The following is a 14,719-nucleotide window of genomic DNA, read 5'->3' on the forward strand; positions in this document are numbered from 1 at the left end:
GGTGATAAGTGATGATTATAACGTTTGGGGCCACACCACCATGCTGCCAGTCAGCAATGCACTCCTAGGGTCTGGCATGCTGGGCTCCCAAAAGCTGCCGCTCACATGCCATTACTGTACCTCACAAGGGCCCCAGGGACCTATCAAAGAGCCTTTATCTGTGTAAAAATGTGAGTAATTCAAGATATTTGACACCTATTTGATTCATCCAGGTTGGCCGCCAAGCGCAGGGCTTGGAAAACAGGGAGGGTCCAGATGAGAGGAGCCCGCGGCGGGCGACAGTATCGCTAGAAAAAATCTCCGTCCACCAGCACAGATGAACAGGTGCTGTATGACATGCGGGTCCTGAAGAAAGCGGCCACGCACTGTAACACATGCTCCTCCCGACCACACTGCCTCTGTCTCGTGAAGGCTCTCATGTTTTGGTGCCGGCAGAAATAAAAGCCTTGTCAAGAAAGAGATGTTGTTTCATAAGAAGGGAAAAATGCTATTCCATAGTCGTGATGCTCAATTATTTGACAGAAGTGAATTTTTTTTATGGACAGAATAGAATAGAATATCCTAAGTAACTAAGTTTTACCAAGTGCCAAATGTTACACATTATGTTATCTTTTAGGAATAGAGTTGATTAAAATGTACATTAAACCTTCATTTAGTATCTTTTCTACAGTTACTTCTTCAGGTGAAAATTGAAGGCTGCACTGGCCTGTCATTCTAAAAGCAGCCGGTAATGAAAGACAGTCTCAAGACTTGACTCTGATGTTTTCAGGAACTTCAAACAGGTGATTATGACTTTGCAGCTTCCACAGATGTCAGGTGCTCTCTCTGTAGAGCCCACTTTGTTCTCTCCTCTTGGATGTGAATAAGCAAATGCCTCTCTTTTTTTCCTGTAACATGAATGAGGCATGCCCGCACAAGTCCTTATGAATGAGTACAGTCACTGTTTGTCATGTCCTTGGCACAGGAAGACATAAAAGCACAGACACAGCTCCACAGCTACATTCATTTTGTTCACCTTCTAACTTGAAGAGAATATCTGACAAATTGAAGGGCCCCCATGTGTGAATCACACCAATAAACATGCTCTAGAAACTGCACTCACTCTCTGAACCCTTATTCAGTTGCAGTAATGTAATTACCTGGAGCCATAGAGGCTGGTATGGTTTAAAGTTTAACATGATAGAGGCCAGAAAAGGGATTTTCCTCAAGTATGAGCACACACACACACACACACACACACACACACACACACACACACACAATCACACAGAGAACTGTATTGTCCTGTACTGTTTGACTCTGTGAAGTTGTTTTCAGTGTTTGAAGTGCAGTGTTTCATCCTGAAATCACTAGAGGTGACAACATCTATGTGCCTATCCATCGAAGAGTGTGCTTTGATGGAAAGTATTTCTAAAGCTTCCCATGTTTTGATGGGAAAGGTATTCATATTTATTGGCAGGAGTAAATTCACCCTGGACCTCATGAGTTGAGGCAAAATGTAGCTGTAGGAGTTGAAAAGGATCAGGAAGACAAAAGAGAAAACATTGGAGAAGCAAAGGGACACTCTACTACAGCACAATTGATTACTGTTCAGAAAAGCTAAATGTATATTTGACATCATTTAGAATTTCCGGTTTATTTTCGTGACCATATTAGTTCTTAAATAACCACAAGTCACGCAAATCAAGTGAAAGGACAATTTGCCTTTACACCCAATCTGAATTTTGTCTTCTCCATATAAAATTACCCTATTATGTGTGATATTGGATGCACAAATGTTTTATCCCAAAAAAGTTGAGGTGAACATTAAGACTAGATGTGCTCCCTGGGGTGGATACAGACTTTGCCAGAAATATTACGTAGCTTACCCATCTGGCCTTGGAAAACGTCTTGCTACCAAGGCAGTGGAGTATGTGGCTGGAGAGAAGAACATCTGAGCTACCTTGCTTATTGTGCTTAACTCCCTTTACCTGCCTCAGTATGTGCAGAAAATGGATGGATAAATTCATGGATGTTTAGACATGTTGTTTTTCTTACCTCACTAAGTCTGCAGCATTCATCCATGTACTCCTCCAGGCTGTCACTGGTGGCACTCCTCCTAATTGGCTCTGACTGTAAGTCACAGCCCAACATGTCATCACAGGTTCCTGTTGAGAGTTGATTACCAGACCTCATATTCTCTGAGCAGGTCCTCTCAGTTACTGCCCTGGTCTCCTCAAGCTGTTCAGACAGCTCATCTCCTTCAGGACTATCTCCTGAAGCCCTACTCTGGTCTCTATCCACATCCTTATCCATGTGAAGTTCTGCTGTCACAGCAGAAAAACAGAGATCTTCTGAGTGTATGAATACACTGTCCTGAGTATTCACTGTTGTACCCAAACTGTTATCCACCGAGTCCTCTGCCTGTTTAATCTCAGAGCTCTGTGCATGTCTGACTAGTTTATCAGGGAGAGTGGTAGTGTCAGAGTTTAAGTTGCAAGAGGAATCGCAGGAGGACTCTCGACTGTGAACAACAAAGCTCTGCTCGGAGCCTGTTGGGGTGGATGGAGAGTTAGCGCCACTTGGAAGATCCACTCCAGAGTCCTCTGATTCAAACTTGTATAACCTCTGCAGCTGAGAGTCTGAGAAATGGGCAGGTAGGTAGTCTGAGCTGGTTTCAACCTGAGGCTGTCCAGACTTATCGAGGTGGGGATTCACCTCTGGGGCTTTGTTGAAATCCGATATGTCCTGTTCAGAAACTGATACTGTAGACATTGTGGACGTAGAGTCTCCAGACATCAGGAGCCTCTCATGGAAGTTACTGATGAGCTTCATTTTCGTCAGAACGACCTCGCTATCCAATACTGCATCTCTGTCTCCTTTCCCTTTAAAACAGATAAAGAAAGAAAGATATATTTTAGCTGTGTCATGTGAGTCAATCAACATGAACTTCCATAATATGGTTTGACACCAGAATGGCCAAGGTTTGGTAAATGTCTTACCCAGTAAGAGTGTGGTAGGCAAAGGTCGCGGCTTAAAATATCTTCTTAAATAAGATTTGGGTACTTTCGCTGGTATTGTTATAAATGTGGTTTGAGTTAAAAAAAACAAAACATATAAAAAGTTAAAGTCCCAGACAATACACCCCTTATCATTCTCTATTGACTCCACAGAGACAAGCATCAAAATTCTTAAGGTCTTTGCTCATGAACACAAAATGTTGTCATTTTTCTTTACTGAAGAGACTGGATTTCCAATTTGTATTGTTATCACATAGCCTCAAATGTCTCTAATAAGTCTCAAACAAAACAAAAGGCCTTGAAATACCTGAGCTAAAGCTGAAATCTAGTGTTTTTTGGGGTTGCCAGAGTGTGGATTTGCTTGACTTATAATAGCCACTTTATATAATAGCTGGCCACTGTAAAACTATAATTGATTTTAAGGGCTTTTTTAAGAAAATACTGTAGACATGCTGGTATTTTAACCATTCTGTCAGTTGACATGTGCTGGGTTGGATCCAATCTTTAGACCATCAATGGCCCTTATGGACATCACATAGTACATCTACAGTGACATAACTGGAGTGAAACGAGGGGACTGACATTTATGTTATCCTTCTATTTGACTCAAATACCACAGGATCGGCACAATTTGTCATTGTATTCAACCTGAATGTGCAGCTTTGATCTGAAGCTTTGGTTAAGACCATGACAGGGAGCAGTCATATGTATCCTCTCCTCTTTCTCAGTGTGGGCAATTTGATACATGTAGCTGTCAGTCAAATTACATTTTCCTTCCTTGCATCCTTTTAATCGTAAGAGCAGAGACATAAATGCATTCCCTCTTTCCCCCCAAAGGAGATGCAGGGGCCCTGATTAAGCTTGAGGGTTGCTAGCAAATACTTGGAATAAACCAGCAACTAAGCGCCATTTTTGAAAGAATGTAATTCTAGAGTGTTAGATCACACTCCAGCAATAGGGGAGGTTGGGTGCCTTCCTGCAGGGTGAAGTGGAGATCTTGCCAAGGCAAATATGAGATTAACTTTTCTTTGAAGCGGCAATACTTTTATCCTCTCTGAGCAGAAGTTTGAAGAAGGGAGACCGAAGCATGTTGCGTGAATTTGAATTAAAGCAAAAGTCTTTGGCTCAGTCGTAGCAGGCAGAGCACAGCTAAAAGAAATGTATAAAGAGTTGTCATGCACATGTCTGCTAGATGACGTCCTCTTCCTTATGTGTGGTTTAATTAAGACAGAAAGGATGTTGAGAATGTGATGGGCAGAGGCCTTTCTGCATGATTGGAAGTGATTTGAGGTTTTCGTACTTTGATTGTAATTTGGCCCAATTGAAAAATCTCAAAGTGAGAGATGGAATAGTTTGATCAATTATAATGATCAAACTATATTGTTTTTATAGGTTTATATACAGAAGCATTTCCTTTGAAAATATCCTGCTTTGATTTCGAAGTCCATCAATTAACAGAACAGCAACACATCCACAGTTCCCCCGAAGAGGAAGAGGAGGAGGAGGAGGAGTAGGAGGAGGAGGAGGAGGAGGGTATTCCAGGAAGTGAATTTAGTGAAAAACGCAAATTTAGTTTGTTAACTTTTAGATCCGATCAGGGACACTGGGTCTTCGTTTCCCGAAAGTGAAAACTTTTTTTTTCATTCGTTTGAACCTAGATAGATACCTTTACTTGCAAAAGAACAAAGCACCACGGCTGTTACTGGGTTAGACTATGATATTATTATCACAGTGATCTATATTTCCATCTTCTGCTGCCAACAACACGTTGCCTCCACAGCTGAATACATAAAAGTGTTATCACACCAACACAGAGATTCCAGCATTTTGGAAATTATTTCTCCATTCAAGGCTCTTTCTCTGCTGCTTTGTGTTTTAAAGATAAATGCATATTTTCACAATCATCTTTCAGGCTCCATCGGATTATTCGTAGTAGTGGAGCTCCGTTAATTATAGAATTTTTCAAACTTGGTTCAAGACAAAAACAAAGTGTGAGGCATTTTTAAAGCTACAGTGTCCCTGTTGTCACACATGGATCATATGTGTCTAAAAGCACTTAACCCAAACTTTGGTCAACAAATGACCCAAAACAAATGATTCTGTGTACATCACTGAAAAAGAATCATAACCATAATCCTTACAGCACTTTCTCTATTTCTAGAAGCCTAATTATCATCATTAATATAATATTATTTTTACAATGTACTAATAAAATAAAACTTCTCTTTTAGCAATTGATTCCCTGTGGGATTTAAAACTGTCTTAACTAATGTATTTCCAATATAGTTAGTGTTGTGATTTGCTGAGCTCTCGTAGAGTGTCGTGCTACATGAGGAAAACATAACACCCAAAATAAATCCTCTTCCACGTAGGCTAGAAAACACATTTCCTGTTTTTGCCAAAAGCTGGGAAAAATAGTTGAAAGCATGTAACCACATTTCCATTGTGGCTTCAGCCGGTCACAACTAAGGCGTATTGTTTTTCATAATTACCTCACTGTATTGAAACACTTGTGTATTTATGTCTTCACGAGCCTAAATTAGTGTTTACTGTCTCTTGAGCAGTACCTTCAAGCCACTCAGAGCCAGTGTTGTGTTCAGTGATTTACATTCAAACAGTAGGCATGAAAAACAAATTCAGCTGATAGATGTAAGAGACTTATATGTTAATTATCTGCTAATTTAATTTTCAGAGTCTTGCGGTTGTCCCCAGAACCCTTTTGCTCTGATGCATTTATAAAAATGATTTTCAGAGTTAAACTGCTCAACAGTTGTCCTGGTTTGTTGTAAGTTCAGCAAAGGCTGAGGGCCCAGGAACAAAACCACGTGCTTAAGCTACATGTTATATTGGAATAAATTAATTTGCTAAAATTAGGAGACTCGCTCACTCAGGCCAAGTACATTTTTTGGAGAATTCTACCAATAAGAAAAAGTGAAAGGGTCTGAAGACGTCTTGAAGTGATTAAATGTTAGAAAACAGTGTGCTTTACTCTGACATTATATTCACAGGCATTCACAGGCTTAATCTGATCTCTTTAACTCTCTGCTTCATTACATAAAGGGACTCACTAGTTTACACTTCATTATGAAAGTAATTCCTAGCTCAGAATAGTTGGCTGTATAAGCTGTCATAGTCATCTATGCTGTCTCTGTGTCCACATCATCTTTTATTCATTAACACCATAAACAAGACGCAGATACATTTTCAGTGACAAATCAGCTAAAAATGTCACAAAAAAATGTTAAATCAAATGAAAATTATCTAAATGACTGATGTTGATTTGTAATCTCTATGAAACCAAATGCCATTGTTTTTTACCCGACTTGTGACTCCATCCTGTCTTATTTAGTTTTTTTCTTGTCCTGGCGGACCTGTGAATTTCCAGCAGACAGTACGGAGAGCAGCTTGACTTTAATTACACACTGAAGTCATCTCAGCCAACTCAGCCGTGTAATCTGAGTCCTTGCTATTGTGATACAATCTCCATCCTTCCCCACAATCCTTCCCACACAAACACCTTCAGCTGGACAGGTGTTGCCCTGATCCAGCTGTTCTCATACCTCCCAAACAACATAAACACATTGCTATCCTGTAATTGTCTCCGCAGGCTGACTCAGCCTATTTCCAGTCTCCGGGCTTGACTAAGCCCCACAACATATAATTACAGACAGTCCACCTCCCCTCACCCTCTGCCTCGCCCCGAACTCATCCTAAACCCTCATTACCGACTAACAAATGTCCTTGAGCCATTTCCCGTCATATTCCCATCACATTCCAGGCAGTGCGAGTGTTGTCATTCAACTCAATGCCTCGCAAGGTCAGAGTTTTCAGAACTAAAGGTGAGAAAGGAGAGTAAGTGGATTGCCCCGTTGCCCTCTCTAGTGCCTTGGGCTTGGATAGCATGAGAGCCTATTTGCTGCCTAGATGGTTGGAGGAAAAACACCACCCTCATGCAGGGGTTAACAGAGGTCAGTGAGTGTTAAGGATAAAAAAAAAAAAAACATTATTCATGCAAGGTTAAAGTCTTCATATCGGGCCATAAATGCAGCACAGGTGAAAAATGTACAGTCAGGGTGAGGGAGGTGAAACTTTCTTTTATATTAAATGTTTACATCATACATTAAAGAGATTCAATGACTGTTTGGGCTATTGGGAAGAACTACTGCCTGTGTGAATAAGTTTATAGAGCCTTTTGTAGAGTTTGATAAGTTCCTTCTGTGACTCAGTGTCAGTTAAGTCGGAAAAAGATGAGGAGGTCTAATTCTGTTCCTATTGCTGGAGTCAGATATTCCTGCTCCAGAAATTGTGGTGCACTTAAAAAAGCAAACAAAAAATAAAGCAAATGCAGGAACAATTCTGAAGGTTTTTTACTGAGACCTGGGCCTTAGAATGCACCTCATCTAATGGCCAATAGATGATTGTTCCAAAATACTAGTCATTTGTTTCCTCAAATAAATCCAAGGTAGCTGAGGCTCACATAAAAGAGAAGTTCAATAATAAGGGTATATCAGCAGACTGACATCACCCCTTGTGTCTGTGTTAAATATGGACCTAGAGTCAGGACATGTTTGGAGTAGCTTAGTGTGAAGACAGGAAGCAGGAAAAACTACTAGCTTGTCTCTATGACTCTAGTGAAAAATAGGCCTATCAACACCTGTAAAGCTCAGGCTCTATCCCAGCAGTGAAATCCATCAACAGGAATGTAAAAACAATAATTTAGAGGGAGTTACATGCTGGAACTATTCTGTTAAAGCCAAGGGATCGGACCTGGATTACTGCAAAAGTATCACACAAGCTGTTGCTGCATAGTTCTCCTATGTGATGAGTCTGAGAAGCATTTTTCACCAGGGAGATAAAAGGGTTACAGAGTAATGATGGCGATAGGTTTGTCAATTTTATATTTTTACATTGTAGTTACACAAAAAGATGATGATATGAACATGAGTGAAATCCCAGTCACTTTACTCAATGTCGTTTTACAGTCCACAGTGGTTGGTATAATAACACATTGTGATGACCAGGCACGTGAGAGCCTTTGGGTAAATACTGAGCTCTTCTGGCCTCCTAGATCCTGAACACAGGAGGTCATAAACAGGCTGAGACAAGCCACCTATTTTTACAGCCCATGTGGTTTATGATTATTTCAACTCCTTGTTCACACTTTGGGAAAGGCAGTGGTCAAGACTGACCACTTATCTACCGGAGGAAGGAGCTTTGAGTGGTCGAGCCAAATGGTTGGCTTTTGTTTTGGGAGGGTTAAAACACGATGTTGAAATGTTAGTTGTTTTTTATTTCTGCATTAAATCGATGCAAAAAAAACACCATGACACACATCCTTATTTCTTCTCAATGAGGCTACCTCATACGGGAGGCATATACAGAGATCGAAAAGAATGTACAATTATCTTCAAATATTAAAAAAACGGGCTATATTTTTGATAGATAAATGTAGCTGCAAATTATTTTCATTGACCAAACAAACGTATGCTAGTGCACATTCCATAGTTGACTTTCAAATGTGAATGGGGTCATTTCCCTGCAAACAGCATCACAACACAAGATACAATCTCTGTGCTAACTTTCCAGAGTTGTAAAATCATGTCTCACAGTATTATTAACCTCCTAAAGCACCATGCTTTACAATCTGATCAACTGCTACTCAAGACCGCCTCTCTGGACTGTAACATGCTCTTTTCAGCCTGGTAACCATCACACCGTATGAAGCAGGGGGCTCTGCACTGGTGCACTGAGGTTATGGATTGTTCATTTGTCTGTGCTCCAGTGGGGAGCGTCACAGTGATGGACTGCGATTGTGTCCAAAATGGGTGGGTTTCGCTCAGCCTGCCGCCTGCTGAGTGCTTAGTGAAACTCAGTTCAATGATATTTTGCTCACTTTATTTGGTGAAATCACACCCAAACATACATTGAATCACACATTTCCCTTTATTCTGTTTTTTGTCGTCTTTCCACTTTTACATTATTCAACTACCTAAAGTATTTTCACAAAGTAGCTTAAAGAAAATGAAATGAAATATTTTATGGTTATGGCATTAATGTGTGTGATAGAGTAAAGATGAATGACCTGCTCTATAATCCACAACAGCTAATAGGTAGCCTATGCTAACAGCTGGAATATCTTTACAGCCATCTGATGGCTGATTCGTCTACATTCCCAAACTGGGAACATGTTCTGCACTGTCAAACCCACATTGTGCACAGATCTGCTTGTACATTTATGTGCAACAACCTTCACACTGCTGCTACTGCAAAAACGTTCCATTGAAGTTCAAACTCTCCCTCTGCTAATGACTCCCTCAGAACCATGCGTTCCTGACAGTCCTCCCCAACTGTCTCCATTCAAAACACTGGTGGATCAAACCAGGGCAGAGAGCACGTCTTCACTTCGTTCCACTGTACATAAATGAGGCAAAAATATCCCGGTGACAGCATTTGGAACCAGAGTATTTGTAGTCATGATTGGCGGAGTGATGTCAAAGTTCCACTGATACAGCCATGTGATCAGTGACGAGCCAGTCACAGCTCTCAATGATATTTCTAATCTTGTATAGCAAAAAATTAAAGCCAAACCAGACATACAACCCAGTGTGATAAGAAATACCTATCATGATGTGAAATGTAATGTGTACTCTGACTTTTTAGTTTGGTCCACTCCCAATCTGCTAACATGGAGGAGGCAGGGTATGTGACCTTTATTGCAGCCACCCTCAAGGGGGCGATCAAGATGTTTTGGCTTAACTTGTGAGGAACTGTCATCCATCTTTAGATACAGTCATCGGTTTGGTCAAAGTACCGCCTGGAGCTCTGCGAGTGACTTAAGGTGGTAAATAGTTTGCATTGAATTACATTAAATGTTAAACATGTATTTGTGGATCATAAGATTTGCTTATTTTGAAACAATTTCAGCATTAATTGTTGCATCTTCGAGTCGGTTGTGCTCCTCCTCCTATGAACAAATATGTGGCGAATTAACCCAAAGTTCTGCTATTATGATCCAAGTAGCACCGTGACATCATCAAGTGTTGAGTGAATTGAAATCTTTAAAATCCAATTTCAGAAATCACCACCATCTCTCAACACAAGACCCAGTTTGGATCCCCGTTATCTTCTCCACCTCTTTTTTGACTCTGGACTCCCTGAGGATGACACCCCCAGATTCCTTTTCTTATCAAAGATAACAGGGCCCCCCAACTCTGCTTTGTCCTATCAGAAACCGTTGAGATAAGGCAAGAATGCGCAGGAGCACAGGCTACTCTCCAAAGTCTGATTTCACAGCTATTCTCATTCTCTAACAAGTAGCAGCTGATCACTGATGTGGGCTTGTTTATGTGTAAATCCCCCACCCCCAAAATAAAGTGCTCAAAATAAGAGTTTGCTAAACAGAATTGGAAGAGTATAGTTTATTTACTCATATTTTCTTTTTATATATATATATATTATTTGTGGTAGAATGGAAAGATTTAAAAATAATAAAAGCAAAGTAAGATGTACACAGAAGAGCCATCAGTTCAATGTTTAGTGTAAGACCTTTAAGCCTTTTTCTTATATATTCACTATTGCTTTCTTGCAATCTGTTGACATTTTGATGAATTGCTATAGTCTTGAGTTTGTTGGAAATGTTGTTAATGATAGACTGCAAAAATAAATAGGTTATGTGTATCATCCTTCTATAATATGCTGTGCAGACGCAGAATTACATTGTTGATGAGGCTAAACTTGTTTTCTTACAAGTCTTCACACATCTGAAGTAGAATGACCATATGCTCCAGATAGTCCATCTTGAAAAGCTTAATTGGAAACTATTTGGAAGAGGGCAGGCTCTTTTAAAAAGTGTCTTTGTGGTTGATTAGAAACCATCTGTCTATCATCGTCAATGACGGTTACGAAAGCCAGTTGGGAGATGAGTAAAACATATTTTCCATGATGAAAAGACTTCAGTGCCTTCCTTTGCTCATCTTCCGATCAAGAAATTCTCGGCAGTTCAAGCCGCCATTGTTGTTCTGGAACAGTCGCTTCTCGCTCACACCTTAGAGATGCCCATAGCTGCCAGTAGTTTCTCTATCATTGTTATTTATTGCTCCAAACCCCTGTGGTTCAACCACAAGCCAATAGCTTGGAGGCTCTAAAGATGGATTCTCACTTGCAAGAAAATCCAGCTTAAAGAGGATGAGAACCAAGGAGTTCAATTTGCCTCTCATTCTCTAGCTTTCTATACATTTAGTGCCTTATAATGAAGGTAATATCTTAAGTATAGGTTTCCACAGGGATGCCGACCAGAGAATTAAGGTTATTCTCACAACCTTGCAATGCTTTGTGTGATTTACTGAGATCGTATATACATTAGGAGCCAGACATAAGTGATGCATTATAAAGCACCAATAACAACTACCTTCTTATATGAGAAAATATCTCAATGCTCAATGTTTACCAGAGTTTACCACCTCTTTCCCCCCAGCAACTCAAATTCCTAATGTCTGAGTAAGGTCTCACATTGTAATCCTGTCCATTACACATCATCTGCCTCACATTGGCATATTTCAGGTATTAGTCACCAACTGACTGATGAGCGGAGGGTTTTACAGAAGGCAAATTATTTCAACCGCTCTGATAAGGAGTCTTGTGAAACAAACAGCTTCAGGTTTCAGCTGCTGGTGTCCTTTTACAGTTTGGAGAAAGGCTGTGTTCTTAACAGGACCACACAAGAATGCACAAATCAAAAGCCTGTCCCCACTGCACTGCACACAATGTGTTATCTTGACAATAGCCCTCTTCTTCTAACTGTGAGTTAACGTTGCAAACAACGTGGCGGCTGTCAAGCAGTGGAGAGCAGAGGGGCTCACTCACAGCTGCAACAATGAGGAGATTTATCATCACTCCCGCAGCAAAACTGCTGAAGGATTTACCGCTCAGCAGGTGTGTTGGCTTGTACTGTAAATAATCTGACAGTGATTCCTATGAGAGGCCTGGACCTGGAATACAGACCAACCAGATGCCTGTATTATAAAAGGAAAGCGCTTTCAAGAACTCACTGCTGCTGAATTAATGGGTATCAAACCCTGATAGTGTGAAACCTTCACAATATACTATAGCAACACTTTTCAGATACACATGGCAGCGTATTATCTACACCAAGTAAAGCTCCAGTTATCAATACTATTATATGTGATAAAGAAATATCAATACAACCATGAATCTGTATTTTTGAATGGTATAATAGTGGCCATTATGACTATGCACACTAGACATTTCTCAGACACACAGAGAATCATTAAGTTCAACAAAGCTCTAAGACTATTTTAGCTAATTGTTTTGGTTTCAAAGCCAATAAATGTATAGTCAGGCTGAGCCTCTGCTTTTTTCGGTTGTTAGGGCCACTGAATGAGAAAAAAGTCCGACATTAACAGAGATTAAAGTCATAATGAGTAAAAGTATGTGAAATGTTTGGTTCCATTCAAAGGGTTTCGTAATTTCTCAGGAAAAAGTGCCATTAGAAATCTAAACTTTGAAACCAGAATGACTGAAATTTGAAACTTGAGTTGTCCTTCCTAATTTTTGTTTTCTATATTATCATAATATCACAACTTAATCTCCTTTAAATTAACAAAGTAATATTAGAATTTTGTTCCATCAGTCTTAGACTTACACTCATATGGTGTTCACAAATACAATTCAAATGGCTGAAAATGTTGCCAGCTGTCCTCTGCATTTTTTAATAGACACGGGTTACTAACATGTTTCTCTAAAATTAGTGAATACATTCGATTGTGATTTCTTATTTTGCTGCTGCCAAGTGGCAAGAAGATACCACTTTCACATTTTATAGCTATACATATACAATTTTTTATAAATATTTAAGAGCTATACGAAACATGATTCTCATTGTGTTAAAACCAACAGACAATTACCACCCGCCTGTGGCCTGGCTGCCTTTGAGCCTCTTGCAACATCTTGAAAAAGGAGCCACATAGAACACTGAAAATCTAATCTAATGGATGCGTCAGGTGGACACAAACATAACAAAACTTAAAACTTGAATGTCTTCATCTGATGATGACACATATTAGAGAAAAATGTGGCGATATTATGCTCTCTGGGGTTTCACCATAAATACATATCAAAATTCATGCTTGGCTGACTTAATTGAGCTACAGTAACTCATGATTCCATGGTTGTTTTTGTCAAGCAGATAGTGCAGGAGAAGAGCTTCAGTTACACAGAAATAATAATCTACATTGTTGAATTGAAATAATTGTTCCTCTTTGAAAGCTGCTATTCATTCCTGTCCTCCTGTTCTAGCAGGCACACGTAGAAGTCTGTACAGCACTGTATTTGATCTCCATGTCTGCTTTGTTGTGGCAGCCACACAGAGTAAATATTCACAGCTCTCAGTTTTCATTCAAACTGCTTCTTGGAGTAATATGAGAAGACCACAATAGTTTAATGTCTAACAGCCAGAGAAGATGAAAAATCATGTCTTAAAAGTTTGGTTTGGAGCCTCCTCAGTGTTTATTGCTCTCTAGAAAGAGAAGTTAATCTACCTTCTGGGAATCCAATGAAACTTTTATTAAACAGAAAACCAGAGTCATATGCTGGAGCTGCTAAACGTCAACAGACAACAGATTTGCTTCTCGTCAAAACAACCCTTTGGACCCAGAGTTACTTCTGCAGCTCAATTAAAGTGTCAGTCAGCAATGATACAGATGACAGAGGCCCTCAGAGCGCTAATCATTTCTCTGCTTGCTCAGACAAATGCCTGGCACAGGTCGAGCAAACATGCAGCTGTTAGTGGACGGAGTAAAGCATCAGTTTGTGATGAGCTGTTCGACATCAGAGGAACTACAGCAGCATCTCACCTCACAAGACAAAGACATAGGAGAAGACAGAAGGTGACTGTTACCTTTCCTCCAAGGAGCCAGGATGGAGATTGACTTGTGCCAGCTGATGACAAGTCCAGCCTTTTTCCTCTTCACACTCATGTTGCTTTAACAATCCCTGAAGTTGAGGAAACTTCAAATGTGTTAAAAAAAAAAAGAATAAAAAGTTCCTCAGTGATTCCTCATCATGTTTTTAGCGATGTTTATTCTACCTTGAGACTCAGTTGAGGGTAAGGCATCTGTTGTTGGAGGTTGTCCTCGAGCAGGGTCATGATACCTGTGTTTCCTTGTGTGCTGGACCGCCTGTGCACTTGGGAGTGAAGGCGCGTGTATGAATGCATCACATTCCTCCAGTCGGGAAGAGTAAAGGGGGCCAGGCTCCAGCAGCATTTAGAGTCATGAGAGGAGGAGGGAGGAGTGGCAGCCAGCCTCAGGAAGAGAAGTTGAGGAGGAGGAGGAGGAGGGAGGAATGATTTACACTCGGCCTGAAGGCGAACTGGGAGCGACAAGAGCCAGAGGAAGACCAGGAGTGGTTAAAGAGGGAGGAGGCTGATGGTCCACTGAGATTTGAGTGGTAAACCCCCTCCGTTCACATCAATCACAGATTCAAATCAATTACAGTTTTCAGTGTATGTTAAAATTGTTATAAATTAAAAAATGAAACGCGTTACTTTCATTTATGTCCAAGAAATATCTAATTAAATGTAAAATACCAATAATAAATAGTTGATTCAATTTCAAAGGGGAATAATAAAAGTAGTTATCACTGCTTCCAGCTATACAATTGGACTAACATTAACCAGAAACATTTTTAGTCTTTTTTAATAG

At 40.1% G+C, this 14,719-nt stretch overlaps 1 protein-coding gene across 3 annotated transcripts in view; it reads right to left on the reverse strand.

The window, feature by feature from the left end:
- The window catches only part of si:ch211-250c4.3 (uncharacterized protein LOC100535981 homolog), a 38,416-nt gene extending 24,070 nt beyond the window's left edge, over positions 1–14,346 (reverse strand). The window contains exons 1-3 of one of the 3 annotated variants that reach the window (XM_053436588.1): positions 14,104–14,346; positions 13,915–14,009; positions 2,038–2,864 (exon numbers count right to left, since the gene is read on the reverse strand). In XM_053436588.1, the coding sequence (XP_053292563.1) occupies positions 2,038–2,864; positions 13,915–13,993 (906 nt within the window). In that variant the 5' untranslated portion in view covers positions 13,994–14,009; positions 14,104–14,346. Of the gene's footprint in view, positions 1–2,037; positions 2,865–13,914 lie in introns of all 3 variants that reach the window. The other 2 variants (XM_053436587.1, XM_053436586.1) reach the window with 2 other exon arrangements.
- Positions 14,347–14,719: the final 373 nt, after the last annotated feature.

Source organism: Pleuronectes platessa, chromosome 12 (assembly GCF_947347685.1).
Source record: "Pleuronectes platessa chromosome 12, fPlePla1.1, whole genome shotgun sequence".
NCBI lineage: Eukaryota > Metazoa > Chordata > Actinopteri > Pleuronectiformes > Pleuronectidae > Pleuronectes > Pleuronectes platessa.